The sequence below is a fragment of the Strongylocentrotus purpuratus genome, unplaced genomic scaffold (assembly GCF_000002235.5).
Source record: "Strongylocentrotus purpuratus isolate Spur 01 unplaced genomic scaffold, Spur_5.0 spur5_scaffold_18, whole genome shotgun sequence".
Taxonomy (NCBI): Eukaryota; Metazoa; Echinodermata; class Echinoidea; order Camarodonta; family Strongylocentrotidae; genus Strongylocentrotus; species Strongylocentrotus purpuratus.
The window spans coordinates 5,749,234-5,768,229 of record NW_022145603.1 but is presented as its reverse complement, the minus strand read 5'-3'; the positions used below and the strand labels follow the sequence as shown (position 1 = coordinate 5,768,229).

Genomic DNA, 18,996 nt, shown 5'->3' with positions numbered 1-18,996 from the left:
CTGTTTCATAAAACTTGATATCAATAACAAGTTACAAGCTTCTGTTATAAGCTACTGAAATCAGGGCATCTGATTGGCTGAGAGCAAATTTGTCATAGAAATTTAGCATTTGTTATATATAACAAGTTTTATGAAACAGGCCCCTGTTCTTTGTAGTCAATGAAATGCTGGAGAACACAGGAGCCAAGGAGTGATTTGAATGGGGGACCTGCAGCCCCAAGCCATCTCCAGTTCCTCGTCTCCTGGAAGAAGAAAAAAGGTCGTTACGTCTGGCGAAAACGTGAAAATTGGTACAATACTCTTGTTACATTACGTTTGGTATCAAATAATTCACTTTATAAAGGAGAATGACAGATTGAACTTCTATTTCTATCTCTTTTATCCTTTTTTTTTCACCAGGAGAGGCGGGGAGCATATTAGCATACGTCTCCTCGTCCCCTTCACCCTCTCTCTCTACTGCTTGTAATATTTGTGTACGCAGTGTGTTGTTCGTATCGGTATTTCCGGGTCGAATATCAGTCCCAGGCTTCCATACCCCTAGTCCACATTCTTTCCGTTTTTATATCTTTTAATTTCATTCTTCAATCATCTATGTCCTCCTCCTTTACACTCATCCTACACATATCGCGCGACCCCCGAAAATAATAATAAAGACATCCGGGACATCCGTCGAAATAAAAAAGATAATGAAAGTCAAGTAAAGGGCTGTCTCCGGTCTAGCGTTGAGGGTGTCTTTTTTCCTAGCTGATTGGGCGCACGCTATGGGAACAGTGCAGGGGGTGTTTCACAAAGATGCTTAGTGGAACTTAACTCAAAGTTTGACTTAAAAATTATGGAGAGCCATTTGTGGCCTTAAGATAAATATATTCAAAAGCGAAAATTCAAGTATTTTAGACTTTTTACAAATTCAACATCAAGAACATGAAATTTCCTTTTTATAATTGAAAATATGAATGATTTGAATTAACACTTTATGCCTTTTAAAATAACTTTTACAAAATATTTCCATAGATGCTGAAGGCTTTCCATAATTGTTAAGTCCAACTTAGAGATAAGTTCAACTTAGGATCTTTGTGAAATACCACCCAGGCATTGGACTTCTACCACACAGCTTGTTATCGAAACACGTCTAGTACAAAAGACAGTCACTTTCTGATCTATGGTAGATGTGGAAACACTGCCCCCACCGACAAACACACAAACATACTACTACAGTCAAACCTGCTTTAGTGATCACCTTTTTACAAAGACCACAGTTTGTCTTTCCTTTGAAAAAAGTTTCTCATTGAAATGTAATAAAGGAACCTGTCTACAAAGACCACTTTTGTGTTTCTCTTGGGCAGTAGCTATAAACAGGTTTGAATATATTATTATTATCAATAATTTAATCATTTTATTGACGTTACTTTTGGGACACCGAGGAAGAACAGTTCAACTTTGTCGATTATCTGAAGCGGGTGATCCCGGCTCAATCTTCATTTCAAATCTTAATTTTTTTCCTTTCTAGAATAGACCATGTAAAAATATTTAGAGTTTTGTTTCTCTATGTTGTATTATAATTTTATTTCATATTTCACGATCGTAAATAAAACCAACAAACCTACCAACACATGCTAATAAAGCCACCTCAAGAGCTGGACCCACGTCAACCATTCCAAGATATACATTTCTTAAACTGAATATTTCGCTTTCTGTTTTCATTGCTGGGTATTTTTATTTTGTCTTAAAACGTAAACAAATGAATTATACAAAAAGAAGAACAATTTAACAAATAATAAAAAGGCGACAAAAAATTAGGTCAAAGTCTCCATTGAAAGATCTTTTGTTGATTAGGTGTTTAGGGTTTTCTTAAATTCACTCCATCTCACGATAGCTGAATTCCCAGTGATACATCATTGCCTGACGGACTCAATTTCTTCCATCTTGCTACTCTTTCATTAAACACCTCTTTTCCAACACTTTTCATTTCCTCTCAATACGTAATAGGACGACTTTTGTACGGTGTCCTTAAGGGCAAGCAACACAATCAAAACATGCCACATGGGAGACCGTTACGCCTAATGGAACAGAAGAGATTAAATGACACGCTATGTTACACTTCGAAGACACCGTAGACGCTAGTCGTAAGATAGTGCGCTAGTTTCCCCTAGGGCAACTTCTGACGTTACGCGGGCACCCCTGGCCCATTAATCTGGAATTCGAGCATTGCGGGTGACAGGAACAGTGGTTTATTAAGCATCGTCAAATCAAGCGTGACTTGTGAATATGTATGGCCACCTGGTTAACGAAACGACATGTTTTTCTTCCAATTTACACCCCAAACTCATTTAATTAAAGAATCTCTATTATTATCAAAACCAGGCCTCCGTAATTCCCTGCATGTATGAAAACAATCATTGTATTAATAGCCTACAGATGGAAATTCACTTTTTTTTCCTCTTTCATTTTCAGGTAACCTTGTTATGTATCAATATATTTTTGTTGATAATCTTGATTTCCTCTTGCATATTTAGCGTGGAATCTCGTACCCTGACAATGAGGGATTAGTCAGATGTTAAAGAACATAACTGTTCGGGGGTTTAATTTCCTTTGAAAACGACGAGGCGCACTGATTCGCGCTATTTTCCACCTTTTTTCATAGCTTTTTATTCTCCTCTCTCATAAAGAAAATGTTACATAATTTATAACATTTTATACAAAATTACAAATAATCTTTACCTGGGTTTAAAATAAATTTGCAAGTGAACTTACACATTTCCATACAAGGTTACAAATTAATTTTCATATAAAATATATTTGCAAATTAAGTTACACATTTACAGAAGAAAAATATTCACATAAACAAATCCCACATAAAGTTTCACAATTTCTTTGATCAGCTTGCATACCAATTTCTTTTCTTTTCCACAATAATTTTTCAAAATTTCCTTCAGAGAGAAAAAAAGGGTTATGATATGCGATAGGTGAAAGGTAACGTCAGAATACTTCGATCACACCGCTAAACTTGAGGGTAATACAATGTACAAAGTTCTAGTATGGCGTCATGAATTTGGTTCAAAATTAATGAACACATTGGAAGCATATGCGATTTTACAATATTCAATGATCGTTGTCGCGGATGAAATCGAGTCTAAAGTGATGAACTTGTAAATAATAAACTCTTTATGTTGTATAGCACCCTCTCAAGGCTGATATTACTTTAGCTTTAAAACGATGTTTCTTGACTACAATCGACCGATTAGCAATTTCTGTTTGGAAATGTATCAGAACTGCATATTTGAGATTTTCATGGTTGCAGCTACCATGGAATGGCCTTAGGCGCTATTTTAAATATTTGATTATTCAAATTTCTCGAAAGCGGAAGTGTTTTATGGGCTAAATTTACCAGTGCTTATGAGACATCCACAGGGCATTCAAATATATAAAAATCAAAGAATTACTATCCATCCAATTTTCATAATTTCCCAAAACTTTGCACTACCTTTATTCAAAACTGACTCCATACCGACATGTTGACGTATTTGTTCGTTCTGGTGTCGCTCCCATCGGAGTGACTCGGGTGTCATTGGGGATATCATTAGGGACTTTTAGATTTGCACAACGACAACGTGGATTGCTACGATCGAAGTTCTTTTAATGCACTGCCTTGAATGGACGTCACACGTATCAGTCCACTCAAATCTAAAACTCCCTATTATCACGGTGTGGAGTCATTCAACGATTTGGAGAGCTGCTGTTACTGAGGATCATGATTATGCTTAATAATTTTTTTTTTCTTTCCATTTTTTGGACCCTCCAACAGGCCATTTATTGAAAATCAATCTCAAGATAACATATTTGAACACATGTTCCAATGAATATCATACAATATTTCATAATAAGATATACATAACGAATATCAACCATAATACTGTATATACAGAACATACATGTAGATAAGGGAAAGAAAAACAAATATTAAATAATAATGCAACATCATGACTGAAAATGATATGGGAAATTCAATATACTCCTATTAAAGGATCAAAATCCTCTCAAAATTTATCCATTTTTTATCGAATTTGTCAGTTTTGTTAGCAAATATACTAACTTGCCTCTCATTTGTGTAACTATTCTTGATATATTGTTTTATTGTCCGAAAGGACGGTACAGACTTTTGTATTCGAGAAAAATATAATTGTTGTTTAGTCCAAATTATTATACAGTTTAAAGCATCATTTCTTTTTTCAATGAAACCTAACAAAACATGTATTAAGGACAGTTTTATTCTACAGCGTGTTACAATAGTTAACCAGTCAGTCAAACGACTCCAAATCAATTTGGTCACGTTACAGGAGTAAAAAAAGTGTACCATATCTTCTTCTTCTCTTCCACAAAGGGAACAGTTCTTATTTAAAATTATGTTAATTTTCACAAGATCTTTATTCAAATATAGTATCTTATTCAAAAGTCTGTACTGAAAGTACCGAACTGTTGTATGCGTTGTACAGCGAAACATAACCCTGAAATAATATTGCATATATTTATCATCAAATAATACACCATCTGCATGCCATTTATTACATAATTTATTCAAATGTTCATCCTTTTCTTTTAACATAATTTGATAAATATGTCTACATCCTTTTTCATCTTTCAACAAGCATGAAATATATGCAGGGCACAATGGTCCATTTACCTTCATATTACAACTTTCCAATTGGGACTTGTATTTGCATTTAATTATTTGACAGAGTGCATAATAATGAAGAAACTGTATTTTGATTGAAAACTTTTTTTCACACTCTTCTCTTGCTAAGATGTGTCCTTGATCATCTAGTAAATCGTTTAAAAATCGAATACCTTTATCACACCATTCTTTTAAAAATATACCCTTTCCTCCAATTTTAATCTCAGAATTATACCAAATAGAAATAGCTTTCCAAAAAGGAGTAGTAGTACATTGAACCTGGCGGACAAAATAAGCTAGTATTTGGAAAAGTTCTTTCCAAAAACAGTTTCTTAGCATAAATGATAATTTAGTGAAATATATATCACCTTTACCCCATTCCAATGATGATAGTGGACGTAAGAAAGCGTACATTAAATGGGTAACGTCTTCACATGAGTTCAACAATATTCTTCTAATCCAGGTCAGTTTCAAAGCTCTAGAAAATTGTACAACATCAACCATTTTCAATCCACCATTTTCGTAAGAACAAACCATCTGTTTTCTGCTAATCTTATCAGGTTTCCCTTTCCAAATAAATTTAAAAAAAGAGACATTTATTGCTTTTAAAAGATGTTCAGAAGGGTTAGGAATGGACATAAATAAATGGTTAAATTGCGAGACTAGCAGTGATTTCACCAAGACCACGCGACCAAAAACAGAAATGTTACGTTTCGACCAAGATATCATTTGCCTTTTTAGTTTATCAAATATTCTGTCGTAGTTGAAATCCGGAAGCTTTTCTAAATCAATACCAAAGTCTATTCCCAAATACCTTATGAATCCCCCGTTAACCAACGATATGTCAGTCCCATGAACCTGATGTAAATCAATATTTACAGTTTTTTTCAAGGAACCGATACACAATATCTGTGTCTTATTTATATTAAGATTTAAACCTGAATACTGAGAAAAGAACTCCAATAGCTCCAGAGCATAATGTAAACTTTCTGTACTATCGAGACACAACACTGTATCATCAGCGTATTGTAATATTCTATATTCCTTGTTTTCTATAACTAAACCTTTTATCTTGTGGGATTTTCTGACCAACATGCCTAAAATTTCTGCACATAATAGAAACAAATATGGAGAAAGCGGATCTCCTTGTCGGCAACCCCTTTTAATATTAAAACGCGAGGTTAAACAACCGTTAATTAACACATTTGAAGCAGAATTTGAATATAGTAATTTGATCCATTGGATAATTTTATCCCCGTAATTAAAGAAATGTAATACATTCCATAGAAAATCGTGTGAAACACAATCGAACGCCTTTTCAAAGTCAATAAAAAGTAATATCCCAGGAATATTTTTATGATCTGCATAAGAAATTATGTCATGAATTATTCTGATATTTTCTCCGATGTATCTACCGGACAGAAAGCCTTTCTGATCTTTATGTATGTTTTCGTCTAACAATGGTTTTATTCTGTTTACAATGCAACTAGAAAGAATCTTATATTGGACATTGAGCAAAGATATAGGATTATGATTATGCTTAATAATAGTTGATATATTTCCGCTTTAGTTCAGGGAAGGCCATGCACGTGTATGATTACGTAATACATTGGAGCCCCCCCCCCGCTCTCTCTCTCTCTCTCTCTCTCTAGGATGGCCCCCACCATTGTGGACTAAGCAGGATCGTGCCCCAAGAAACCATAGAAACCGAATCGCACTATCCAAATGGTGGATGTTCCTTGTAATGAGTCCTGGATACTGTTTCACGAGATGGTGTCAGGTACAACTTCGCCAACATCCCATTGAAACCCATGTCCCTTTTTAATACATCCGTTTCAACGAGATGTCTATAAACTTGTACTCACGTCTCGTGAAACGCCTCCCTGATAGCGAACTTTTTAATTCACCTGTTACGCGTGATGGCATAACTATAGGTGTCTTCAACCTATGTTGCATTCATTGTTGCTTTGTCAGACATACCTCGGGAATCACCCACGCGGTCATTATTGGCACCCTTGTATGAGAAGAATGCAAACGATTATAATTGATTAGCTCGACTTTTTCAGTCACTTTCATTTCCTCGACATACATCACATCGGACAAGAGCTCAGCTCGATCCCTTTTCTCATTTTTTCTTTTCGTTAATTTTTTTTTTCGTTAATTGTCTTTCCTCACGCTTTCTATGTTTCCTGTACGACGGGACAATCTTGCACCATGTCCCGTATTTCCAGCAACCTTGTTTTATTTATGTTTGCCTTCGGAGCTGGCATTTTGTTCTCTGTTTCTGATGCTATGTCGGTAAAGCTGGCGGAAGCTGTGGATGCCGAGATGCGGGCACATTTGACGCGGATGGACGTACTTGCGGATAATCTCCATGTGACGCACTGGAGGTAAGTCAATGAGAAACTCTCTTTCAAAAAGTGCATGAAGCTCATTCAATAACATTCTAAATGAGCCGGGTGAAGGGGGGAACATTATGTAAGATGATTTTAACTGGATTAAAAACGTTAACTAGAGTAGCGTTTCACTAGGCCGTCACAAGTACAAGTTCCTCTACAATCTAATGAAATGCGTGTATTGAATTTAACGCGTGTTTCAATGGGAAGTCGGTGGACTTGTATTAGGGACTTTTAGATTTGCACAACAACGTGGATTGCTACGATCGACGTCCTTTTAATGCACTGCCTTGAATGGACGTCAAACGTATCAGTACACGCAAATCTAAAAGTCCCTATTAATGGTTTCGTGGAACATGCCCTGAAAGGCTGTCCATATTCACGTGTTATGCGGATGCCTGATTATTAGGCCAGCGTTGCACATTATGAACCAGAAATACCTTTAAAAATAACATTTTGAAAATTTACACGATCCCAATCGTTTGGAGCCAAAAAGGGCGTTAAAGGAAACATCACCCCGAAGAATTAGTGTAGGTATGCTGAAAGATGACATTTATTCCTGTCTATTGCGAAATTTTCAAGATTAGTATAAATGAAGATATTCTTAGTATGTAGTGATGCATTATCATGAGTGCAGCCATTTTCCTGAAAAGTGACGTACCAGGCGAACTAATACACTTAGCATGCACCAAGCTACAGCTCTATATGCTTTGCTGGAGTGAGCTACAGTTGGAAAAACTATTTATTTCAACAATAAATCCCGTACTTTTTAATAAAGGAAAATCATATCTGAATATGTAAAAAAAATAATAACTGTAATTAGTGATAAATATAGAACAGGGGAACAGTTATTTAAGCCCTATTTGAAAATGATGAATTATAGCAGTTTACTTACCTATTTCCCTTATGCGAAACATTCAGCCCAGAAGGGTAACAACTTATTTTAGCAATTTGCGTTCTGACAATAATAATATAAAAGATAATACTTCAACACCGACACACGTGGAAGGAGACATCCATACATTTGAATTCATTTAATTAAACGACTTCGCATGCTACGTCACATTATCGAGAAATTAAGCGACGCCCATGCCCCCCCCCCCCCACTCAGTGTTATTTAGGGTACGCATATGCATGTTCCCTCCTTTTGAAAACACCCCCCAAGGCCCATGTCTTGCTGAGAAACTACATTATGCTAAGAATATCTTGTTTACACCTATCTCGTAAACTTTGGTGGGAATCTTACAGACTAACGGGCGAGAATACAGTGAATCTCTCAGAATAACTAAACTTATTTCTTAGGGTGAGGTTTCCTTTAAAATGTTTGTAGGGATACGAGTAATGCCCTTCCGGTTCTAATCCAATTCCCACTCGTACATGGAGGTGATATATTGGATAACCTCGTACGTGTGCCATTCAAGCAACACGCGGGAGGTTATCCGTAGGATGGATTTTTAATACACAGGCTCGTAGTCAGGGGGCGGTGGGGCGGTCGCCCCCCTCCCCCAGAAAAGACAACAGATTTTAAAACATGGAGGGATCCTACTTTGCGAATTTTAAAATCTCTCTGATGGAGGTAGTTCAAGAATTTGTTTTGTTCTACTTCTGAAAAGAATATTTACCCCTTTATAGCATGAAATGCACTGAAGTAAATTTTATGAGCATGCGCAGATTGCTTCAGAGGTTAGGGACCAACGGTTTACCCCAGGTGAAAAGGATGATACAACGTGTGAGAGTAGAAGAGAGTTTGATACAAGAGGGAGCAAGCAGATGGGGTAACTTGGGGGAATAAGGTTGTATAGAGACAATGGGCCGTATGCATAAAAAGTAGCAATTGCTTGCAAGCAATTGCTTCAAGCACAAGCAATTGCTTGTCAAGCAAAAGATCAAGCTCAAGCAATTGCTTAAATCCGTATGCATAACATTTTGCTTGTGCTCAAACCTTTTGCTTGCCTCCAGCAAGCAATTGCTTACGATCTCAACAATAGCGACGTCACGCCGGTGCGAACATCATTCATGGGAGAACAAAGGCGGGTTTCGCATACTAGTAGTGTATTCAAATGTCATGCGTGTGGGGTAGCCTTTCCTGACATGGCAGTATAACATTCCAGGATGACATATTTCAGAACAAAATGAAAAAAAACAAAAAACACCGATACATGCACACATGATTTATTATACTCCTGTACAACTTTGGTTTTTCTCTAACGAGCATACACATGATGCTTAACCGCGAACGTCCCGATTAAGCAAGAGCTCAAGCTGCTATGACGGAGCTTGAAAAAACGTAAGCAATTGCTTATAAGAACAAGCAAAAGGTTCGTTTTATGCATACGTTTTTAAGCAATTGCTTGATCTTTAAGCAATTGCTTGCGGACATCAAGCAATTGCTTGTGCTTGCTAGCAAAAGCATTTGCTTGCAAGCAATTGCTTATGTTTATGCATACGGATTCAAGTAAAAGGCTAGCACAAGCAATTGCTACTTTTTATGCATACGGCCCATTGTAGAGGTGCCGTGGTCGAGTGGGTAATGTCGCCGGACTGTCGATCACAAGGTCCGCGGTTCGAGACCCGCCGCGGCACGAATGTGAATTTGAATTTGAATTTGAATTTGAATTTGAATTTGAATTTTGAATTTGAATTTGAATTTGAATTTATTAACAACAACACATCACAATAATGACAGTACATATGAACAATCATATAATGCAAAGAATAATACTGATACATGTATACATAACACAAGAGTAATGTCGATTGAACAGTAATGGTTTTAAAACGTTTTTTTTTTTTAGACATACATCTGCATACTATTAAATGTACAGAAGATATATACGTAAATATGTATATTACTATGTTTAGGTGAAGTTGTTAATGGGAACTAGAAGTTAGCACAAGTGCTAGTCGAGCCTAGTTCCATTCTTTGGCAAGATTTTTTTCTGTTAATTTGTTTTTACATATGAATGTAAAACTTGTTTGTTTTGTATTTACATATATACAACAAAATAATACAATATCATGTAACTTTTTTTCTTTACTAAAATGAAAAAAAATAAAAATAAAAAAGCTTAAGCGTTAAAGCATTATAATGAAAGAAGACAAATCTTTGAAGAAATAAAATCATCAATGTGTTCATAAAAATGAAAAGGATGTATTAATAAAAATAATCATACACATGTTCGTACATGCACAAATCCTGTAAAAGCTTAAGGCCGCTATAATCGTTAACAAGGAAGTGTATACTTATATAAAAGGAAGACAAGTAATATAAAAGGAAAAAACGAAGGGGGGTGGGATTGAGCCCACGTCATTTACATTTCCTTTGGCAAGACATTGATCTACATTTGCCACACTCAACCCAGGTAATGTAAATGGGTACCTGGCAGGAATTAATTCTTCGAAATGCTAGAGCGCCGTAATGCATGGCCCTGGGAAGCGGGGGTGCTGGGGGTGCTGCAGCACCCCCGGAATTTTTCCAGGGGGGGGGGGGGGGCATAGCACCCCCTGCAAATTTTTTCGGTATGATATATTTACTGTATCAGGGGCGTACGCGGGGGGGGGGGGGGGTTTGGGGGTTCAACCCCCCCCCCTTTGGTATTTTTTATGTGTGTAAACCCCCCTAAAAAAAGCTAAAACCCCCCCCCTCCCCTTTGGTTTTTTTTTTTTTTTAATTATAAAAAAAAAAAAAAAAATATGCCCACGGCTGACCTAAAAAAAGTGTCCGCTTACCCCCCCCCCCCCCCACCCCCCCCCCCCCCCCCCGCTTATTCAACGGCTGGCTGAGTCGTTGCGAAAATTTCGCAATATATATATCTCAGCGGCTCCGGTGAAAAAATCGTTCCCAGGACCCTGAGCATCCCCGGTGAAAAAATCGTTCCCAGGGGCCTGCCGTAATGACAGCACAGCTAAAGTTGGGGGTAATAATCTCCAGTGATTTTAATATAAAATAAAAACTGAGTATTATTATTATTATGGCAATTGTCACGATGAAATCACTCGACCTCACTATGAAAATGACGGACAAAGAAAGAGGACAAAATAAACAGTTCCTCAGGTAGACAAAAGAACATCCCTTCACTGCTATTATGTAAAAATGTGTAGAACAGGTGTCACATGCATATTCACCTGTTCCTTTGTCTACCTGAGGAACTGTATATTTTTCCTCTTTCTTTGTCCGTCATGTTCATAGTGCCTACACCTCTTTTGTTTCCATTATCTATAGGGCGGTACGTGAGATGAAAGATAATCATGCTCGGATGCGATCCAGGAGAGCTGCCACCGTTCAACTTGACGATCTTCGGCATGGCTTTGTCCCCGGGTCCGGAGCAGGAAACCGAGAATGTAAGTCAAGGAAACTCAAGCACCGGGGTGTTTCACAAAGATTAAGATCGACTTTAAGTTGGACTTAACTATGGCAGGCCATTCGTGCCACTGGTTGCTCTCACCATTGGTCTTTCAATTATGATCTTTGAATAATATTTTTTTCCTTCAAAAATTATTATGAACTTTCAAAAAATGTAAATTCTGTAGATGTGTGACCATGATTTGTACGTCCCTTAGGAGACCAATGCCAGTAAACGGTGAGAGAAAATAGTGGCATGAACGGCCGGATATAGTTAAGTCCAACTTAAATTCAATCTTAGCCCTTGTGAAACACCCACCCCCATGGTCTCGTGATTCCCTAACTGCGCTGTTGGTTCTCCCCATAGAGATGGCTCTACGCATGGTTCTCGCATCGAGTCCTCCGTCTGCGAAGTGGGTAACGCACTGTTGGCAAGTCGACCAAGAGATAGCGCTGTGCAATAAACAGTACCAGAGCCGGCCAGTAATATTTCATTAGATTTATTCAAACATATTTATACAGGTACACAAGATCAGAAGTAAATCTGTTTTGCACCTATGACCTGGTATTAAAAACATCATATAAAAAAGTAGTTAAATAACAAAGTATAACAAAGTAAAACACACAATACATCATAGTAATACAACATATGGTAGTATAATAATTCAAGGCCTTAACAACAATGATTCTAAATATAAATGAATGCTACATATAATAATTTGAATATAAAATAGTCGTATAAGAGTATGCAAATGTAAGTTTTCAGATTAGAGGTTGAGGTAATTTCAATGGATTTGATTTTGATTTTTTTGTACAATGATTTGAACATTTCTAGAGACTGAGCATTTTGAAAGTTATTGGGTAATAGATTCCATACTTTAGCACCGGCATATTTTAAGGACTGACAATAAAGTTGAATGTTAAGGGAAATTGCATTACGCGTATTTAGTCCATGTCTATCCCGTTTATGCAATGCGATCGAAATGTATAGATTTATGTATAATATTCAGCAGTGTCATGCTTAAGAATTTTCCTAATTTTCCAAGGCAAAACATCTTGTATGCAACTGATTTCCATAACTGTCTTAAATAATCATTCCATTTCAGGTTTTCATGAATAATAATACCTAAATACCTCATAGAATGGACTTGCTCAATAAGTTCATGGTCAATGTAAATATCCAGACATACAGATGACTTAGTCGTAATAAGCATTGTTTTGGTTTTACTTATATTTATCTTAAGACAGTTTCTATTGATACCAACTATTTAAAACATTCATCGTATTTTGTAAACTAATAGTAACATTATGAATATTTTCACCATTAACATAGATAACTACATGTCAGCAGAGCATACTGCATCATTAATACCTTCAGATATATCATTAATAAATAAGAAGAAGAGGTACCCCAAATAATAATTCCTTTATAGCTGAGTTCTTACCCTTGGAGCAAACTAGTTGTTTTCTTCCAGTAATATAATTCGAAAACCATTTTAACTCTTTATCATATATGCCATATTTCTCTAGTTTGAATAAGAGTAAATCATGATCAACGCAGTCAAAGCATTTTGGTATGTCAAGAAAGCATGACCCAATTAATTCCTTATTATTAAGGGCTCTGAACAGGACCAGAGCCATCTAGACAGATAGATTGCTGTGAATAGGACGTTAGGGCAGAACGTTCAATCAGTTTAATATCGCTTTAAAGAGCGGAGTTGACATTGTGGTCGGTTGGTGTATTTGAAAAAATGGGTAGAAAATTTGATGCCCAGTTTTTTTTATATAGACTATTAGTGAACATAGTCAACTGTAGGCCTATTCATTTCTTTTTCCTAATGATGAAAATGTCTCACTTTAACTTATTACCTACAAATATTTTGTTTTTCCGGATTAATAACATAATTCATTGATTTTTTCGAAATCAATGGAACTGTACTAATGTCGTATACCGGACACAATTCGCGGAATCACCCATGTATATTTGGCTTATTTTCATGCATATTTGGCGTATTCTCCCTCTGTTTCTCTTACAGCTTTGGCGATTAGAAACACGACGTTCAAGCCGTCTGTGTTTCTTTCATCACTGTACGTGGATGGACTCCCTACTACGGAAAGACCGCAATGGGATCAATTTCACATAAAAAAGAAACAGTTTTTGGTCACACGTTCCTATATCCCTGGATTCCTGGTAATTTGGGAATTTAATGCTACTCAAGCGGACCCCCTTTCTGAGGTTTTTAGGGTATGGGGTAAGTATTTCTTCAATTGTTTGGGCCACGATTGAGACGTTTTTTGTGTTTTTGTTTTATTCAACCCATGGGAATATTTAAAGAAAACAAAGTCAGTGTGATCAGTAAATAATACATATTTTATTCTTTCCATAGTTTAGATAATTGATAATTTGATTCACGTCGATAAATGTGGAATGTTTTGACCTGACTATGACCCAAAATCTAACGTAAACCTAACCTAAACCCCATTTGCAACCTAAACCCCAATTGCAACCCTAACTCAACCTGTAAACCCAACCTAAACCCCAGTTGCAACCTAAACCTATATATACCTTTGACGATGGCCATCATAATTCCCATTATATCGTTTTTAAACATTTGTATTGTATTTTTTCTTAAACTCGTCGTTGATATATTTACCATGGTTTTCTGTATTTTTTTTTTGGCTGGAATTGAAATTAACTAAATCAAAATTGAATTGAAATAAATCCCGGAGCGATTGCGCCGGAGTAAACATCTGGAATCCCTTAATGGTGTAAATTCCGCTATTCATTGATATGCACAATTATATTCCTCTCTTTAGAAATCTAGCCATCGGATTGGTCAAAACTGGAGTCATGATTTTAGCCATACCCGCCTACCGGTCAATAGTCTTTTAAAAGATGCCCGCGTGCCTAATCTCCCTATTGGTTTACTTGTATAAAGTTCCTTTGTGCGCGCTCGAATACAATACAGTACATTGTGTGTGCGGTTCCCAAACAGATTGTAACGTTTAGTCATCTTTCCAGCGAAGATTAACAGACAGTGTCTTAGGATAAGGTAACAATTCTTTGTAGATTTGTTTGTCAATTAGGTATATAAAAGATATATCGACTGCATTAATACTTGAAGCCTAGCTGTTAATATACGGACTCTCGGGACGTTACATCCTGCCATGACCTCGAGGCGTGCCTGGACGGGCGGTGCCCCGAGGGCAATGTCCCCTTGAGCCGATAAAAACAGCTAGGCCTCTCATAACAGTCGATATATCTATATTATGTAACAGGTACTCCCTTTTCCCTAAATCAGGATCCAATTGTACTCACACTTCAATCGATGTAGATATAACAAAATGGTTTATTAATCCAATAAAAAAACATATTTATGATTACATGCATAATGGCATATATTGAATATCATTTCATAAACAAGGAAAACATGTATTGAGAGGGAAATAATATTCCTAAAGCGTTTGCTTAAAATATTTAGAACTTACATCAGTGTGTCCAGTATGTTATTCATTATCCAAAATAGTATATAACTCTAGTATTTTGTTCAAAACCAACTGAGCAAGTTATTTCGCAGGTTGCGATAGGCGAAGAATTGTGGTAATTAATGCTTTGACGCGGTACTCTTTTACGTATCTTATATATATCGACTGCTATTAGAGGCCTTGCTGTTTTTATAGGCTCAATGGGACGTTGCATCCTGCCATGACCCCTAGGCGTTCCCGGGGCCCGAGAGCCAGTATAGAAACAGCCAGGCCTCGAATATCAAAGCAGTTGATATATCTCTTATATTCCGAATTCACAAAAAAATCTATCAAGAATTATTTCTTTATCCTTTTCTTGAGTATAGATTGGTGAAACATAACAGAAAATCTGAAACACTGTCTTCGCTTGAAAGATGATTGAATCAGGGACTTGATAGACACCTCCCTGATTGAATGTTACAATCATTTGGGAATCACACAAATACTGCAATGTATTGTATTCGCGCTCGCTCAAAGGAACTTTAAACACGAAATCCAACGTGGATTTCAGCAGATTTTTGTATTTGACCCGCTACCCGGGATGCTTTCTAAAAAAATATTGACCGTTAGTCGGCATGGCTTAAATCACAACTCCAATTCCGACCAATCAAATGGCTACATTTCTAAAGAGGGGTATATGATTGATTATGGAGAATGGTGATAATTTTAGCATTTAATTTAATCCCTTAGATGTACGTCTGGTTAATGGAAGCCACGAAACAGAGGGAAGGGTTGAAATCCAATATAACGGAGTCTGGGGAACTATATGTGATGACTCATGGGATATCTACGATGCCAATGTTGTCTGCCGCATGCTGGGATTCCAGGGAGCTTCTGAAGCTCCAGACTCGGCTGAATTCGGAGAAGGCGCTGGTCCCATTCATCTAGATGAGGTTGATTGTGCAGGAGATGAGCAGACTATCTATGGCTGTGCACACCCTGCTTTCGGTGATCACGATTGTTCTCATTCTGAAGATGCCGGAGTAGTTTGCATTCCTTCAGCAAGTACAGGACAAGGTAAATAGTCGTAATCTGACTTATACTCAAAGTTTAACAAAAGGTAACATGTCGATTTACCAAATGTACATAATTCCGAAGGTTCTTTGCTCAATAGGTACTTAATGCTAAAGGTTCGGTTTCTCTGATGGTCCATAATTTTGTAGGTTCGTAATTCCAAAAGTGAAATAGGGTTAAGCCTCGGTCACATATGTCATTACGAACTACTACGAACGCCGTACGAACGATTTTCAGACAATGGAAATTCGGGAAGACAATGGAAAAACAGGGAGATTCGTACGAATGACCAAACACTTCGGACTTTTCCAATACAAAATGGCGAAATGTAGACCTCTACTGATAACACCATGGGGTGTTTCACAAAGATCCTAAGTTGAACTAACAATTGAATTAACAATTAAAGAAGGCCGTTAGCACCTATGGAAATATTTTTAAAGTTATTTTAAAAGACGGAAAATGTAGATCCAAATCATTTTTATTTTTTATTATCAAGGAGGTTTCATGATCTTGATTACCAAAATTTTGAAATTTCGCCTCTGAATGTATTTTTTGTTATTTTTGTAAGGCTACACATGGCTCTCCATATTTTTGAAGTCCAACTGCGAGTTAAATTCGACTTAAGATCTTTGTGAAACGCCCCCCAGCACAAAGATTTTCGAAAAATCAACCAGAGACAATTTCAACACCACAATGATATATTACGTAATCCGTATATGATTTTTTTATGGGATATACACACCAGGGTATTAAAATTGCTCTGGAGTTGTATTTTTGGGGGGAAGTCTTTGCAAGTCAGTGTATTTTCATGGTTGTAATGAATATTTTGTTTGCTTAATACCCGACAGTGGGCATACAAGCTACAGCAATGAAAGCTTTCACTCAGACTTACTACAATAACGGATTGACAACAGGGGAAACAAAGATTGCTGCCACATCAGACAACAAAACCATCATCATCGTTGCGAACGAGGATAGCACGGCATTTGAGGTAAATCACAAGGCCGTTTCCGGAGGAAGGAAGGGTGCGGGAGGTTGTCCAGGCGTCTCCTTTTCTCGTCATTTCCCCTTCTCTCGTCATTTGCCCCTCTCCTATCCACTTCTACCTCTTCCTATCCACTTCTACCTTTTCTCGCTTTTCTTTTCCCTTAATTTCTTCCTCTTTATAAAGGAGGGGGGGGGGGGTGGAGTACACATTTTCCCATTCACCTGTTACGAATAATTGTATCTCAGTAGTCGGAATGTGAGTAGGCCACTTTCGCAATGAAACCAAATGTATTCATATGCCTTTGTGAAGCACCTCGATTCGAATTATTCATTTACCTGTTACAAATAAATGTATACCAATGGTCAGAATTAAAGCCTCGGTCACAAATGCCTTTACGAACTGCTACGAACGCCGTACGAACGATTTCAGACAATAGAAATTCGGGAAGACAATGAAAAAACAGGGAGATTCGTACAAAATTATCGTTCGTACGAACCTTTGTGACCGTAGCATTAAATTGCTAACATTAGTTATTTCTAGATAAGACAAACATTATGGTATGCGTGCACTGAATTATAAATTTGGTTACATGCCGAAAAGTTACTGCATAAGAGGGATTTCGATAAGTAGGACAAAGAAAGGTTTTCCCTATACAAAAACCCGCATGTCTGCCATTTGCATACCTATTCGTAACAGGTGAATGAAATAATTCGTAGCAAGTCATTTCACGAAAATTGCCTATTGAAGAAAGTGTTGAGGTTTAGTAAAGACAGTGACGGGAGGGGGACATGTGCCCCCTTCATTGAGTGATAAAAAAAATATAGAAGAAAGAAAATGCGAGAAAATGCGAGAAAAGGGAGAGGAGGAAAATGAGAAGGGGAACGACGAACGAGAAAAGGAGACAACTAGACTACCTGCCAAACCCTCCACTAATCGGCGGACTTAGAAAAGGGCAAGTCCACTCCAACAATAACTTACTTTCAATAGAATCAGACAAATCAGATAAACCAATCAAAAAGCATGAGCAATATCAGATAACTAATAAGGAAGTTTTTAATTTTTAATGACATGAACAACTTTGGAAATCACAAGACAAAATGGCGACTTATGAGTCTGTGACGTCATCGCCTCACTATCCACTTATTGTTTTACTAATTGATAACATACATTTTCCTGAGCTAAACTGGCGCCACTAAACTCGTTTCAGTACCCCTTGAATTCACAGAATCATGTAACATTCAACTAAGTTTGGATGAAAATTGTTTTTCATCCTTTTCATCCTTTGTATACTATTTTGGAAGAATACCCCCTGAAACAAAGATTGCTCGTTCGGAAAAGGAAAACCAAAAAAATGAAGAAGAACGACAAGATTAAAAAAGAGGAAAATGATATAAAAAATAGGAGAAAAACACGGAGAAGAAGAGGAAGAACAAAAAAGGAGGTGGAGGGGGGGGGGGGGGAAGGAGGAGAATGAAGAAGAATAAAAAAAAAAGAAAGAAAGAAAGAAAGAAGGAGAAGAAGAAAGTGAGGCATATCCTCTAAAGGACAAGGTTCTTTTCTACGATACTAAAATTGTTTCTCTTTTCTCTTTGCAGATTAAGAATGTCACAGTAAGCCCAGGGAATGTAACAGATATCGATTTCTTCTCGATCGGTGTGGACTCCTATCTGGTCTTTACTCGAAATACCGATGACCCGGAAGGGGATCAATCCGTCATTTATCTCTGGAGCAACATCAGTGAGTCACTATAAATGCATGCAAACAACCAAGCATATCATTTAGCACTATTTACTTAGGCTTATGTTCAATTTCTTTGGAACGACGAATTACCCCAAGATGTTACGTGTTATGAGTGTATTATCATGAGTAATATCATGAATATTTAGGGTATCCCCATTTATATTAAAGGTAATACAAAGTTTTAGTACGGGGTCATGAATTTGGTTCAAATAAATACGTTGGACGCATATGCGGTCCTACAATATTCAGTGATCGTTGTCGCGGTTGAAATCGCGTCTAAAGTTATGAAATTGTAAATAATAAACTCTTTATGTTATATAGC

The 18,996-nt window shown here is 37.0% G+C and overlaps 1 protein-coding gene across 1 annotated transcript in view; it reads left to right on the top strand.

Annotated features, from left to right (window-relative positions):
• Nucleotides 1–6,732: 6,732 nt before the first annotated feature.
• Nucleotides 6,733–18,996, top strand: part of LOC576080 — a 66,007-nt gene continuing 53,743 nt past the window's right edge. Inside the window, exons 1-6 of the mRNA XM_030989095.1 lie at nucleotides 6,733–7,059; nucleotides 11,288–11,406; nucleotides 13,444–13,659; nucleotides 15,623–15,949; nucleotides 16,795–16,937; nucleotides 18,530–18,671. Of these exons, the coding sequence (XP_030844955.1) occupies nucleotides 6,884–7,059; nucleotides 11,288–11,406; nucleotides 13,444–13,659; nucleotides 15,623–15,949; nucleotides 16,795–16,937; nucleotides 18,530–18,671 (1,123 nt within the window). The 5' untranslated portion in view covers nucleotides 6,733–6,883. The remainder of the gene's footprint in view (nucleotides 7,060–11,287; nucleotides 11,407–13,443; nucleotides 13,660–15,622; nucleotides 15,950–16,794; nucleotides 16,938–18,529; nucleotides 18,672–18,996) is intronic.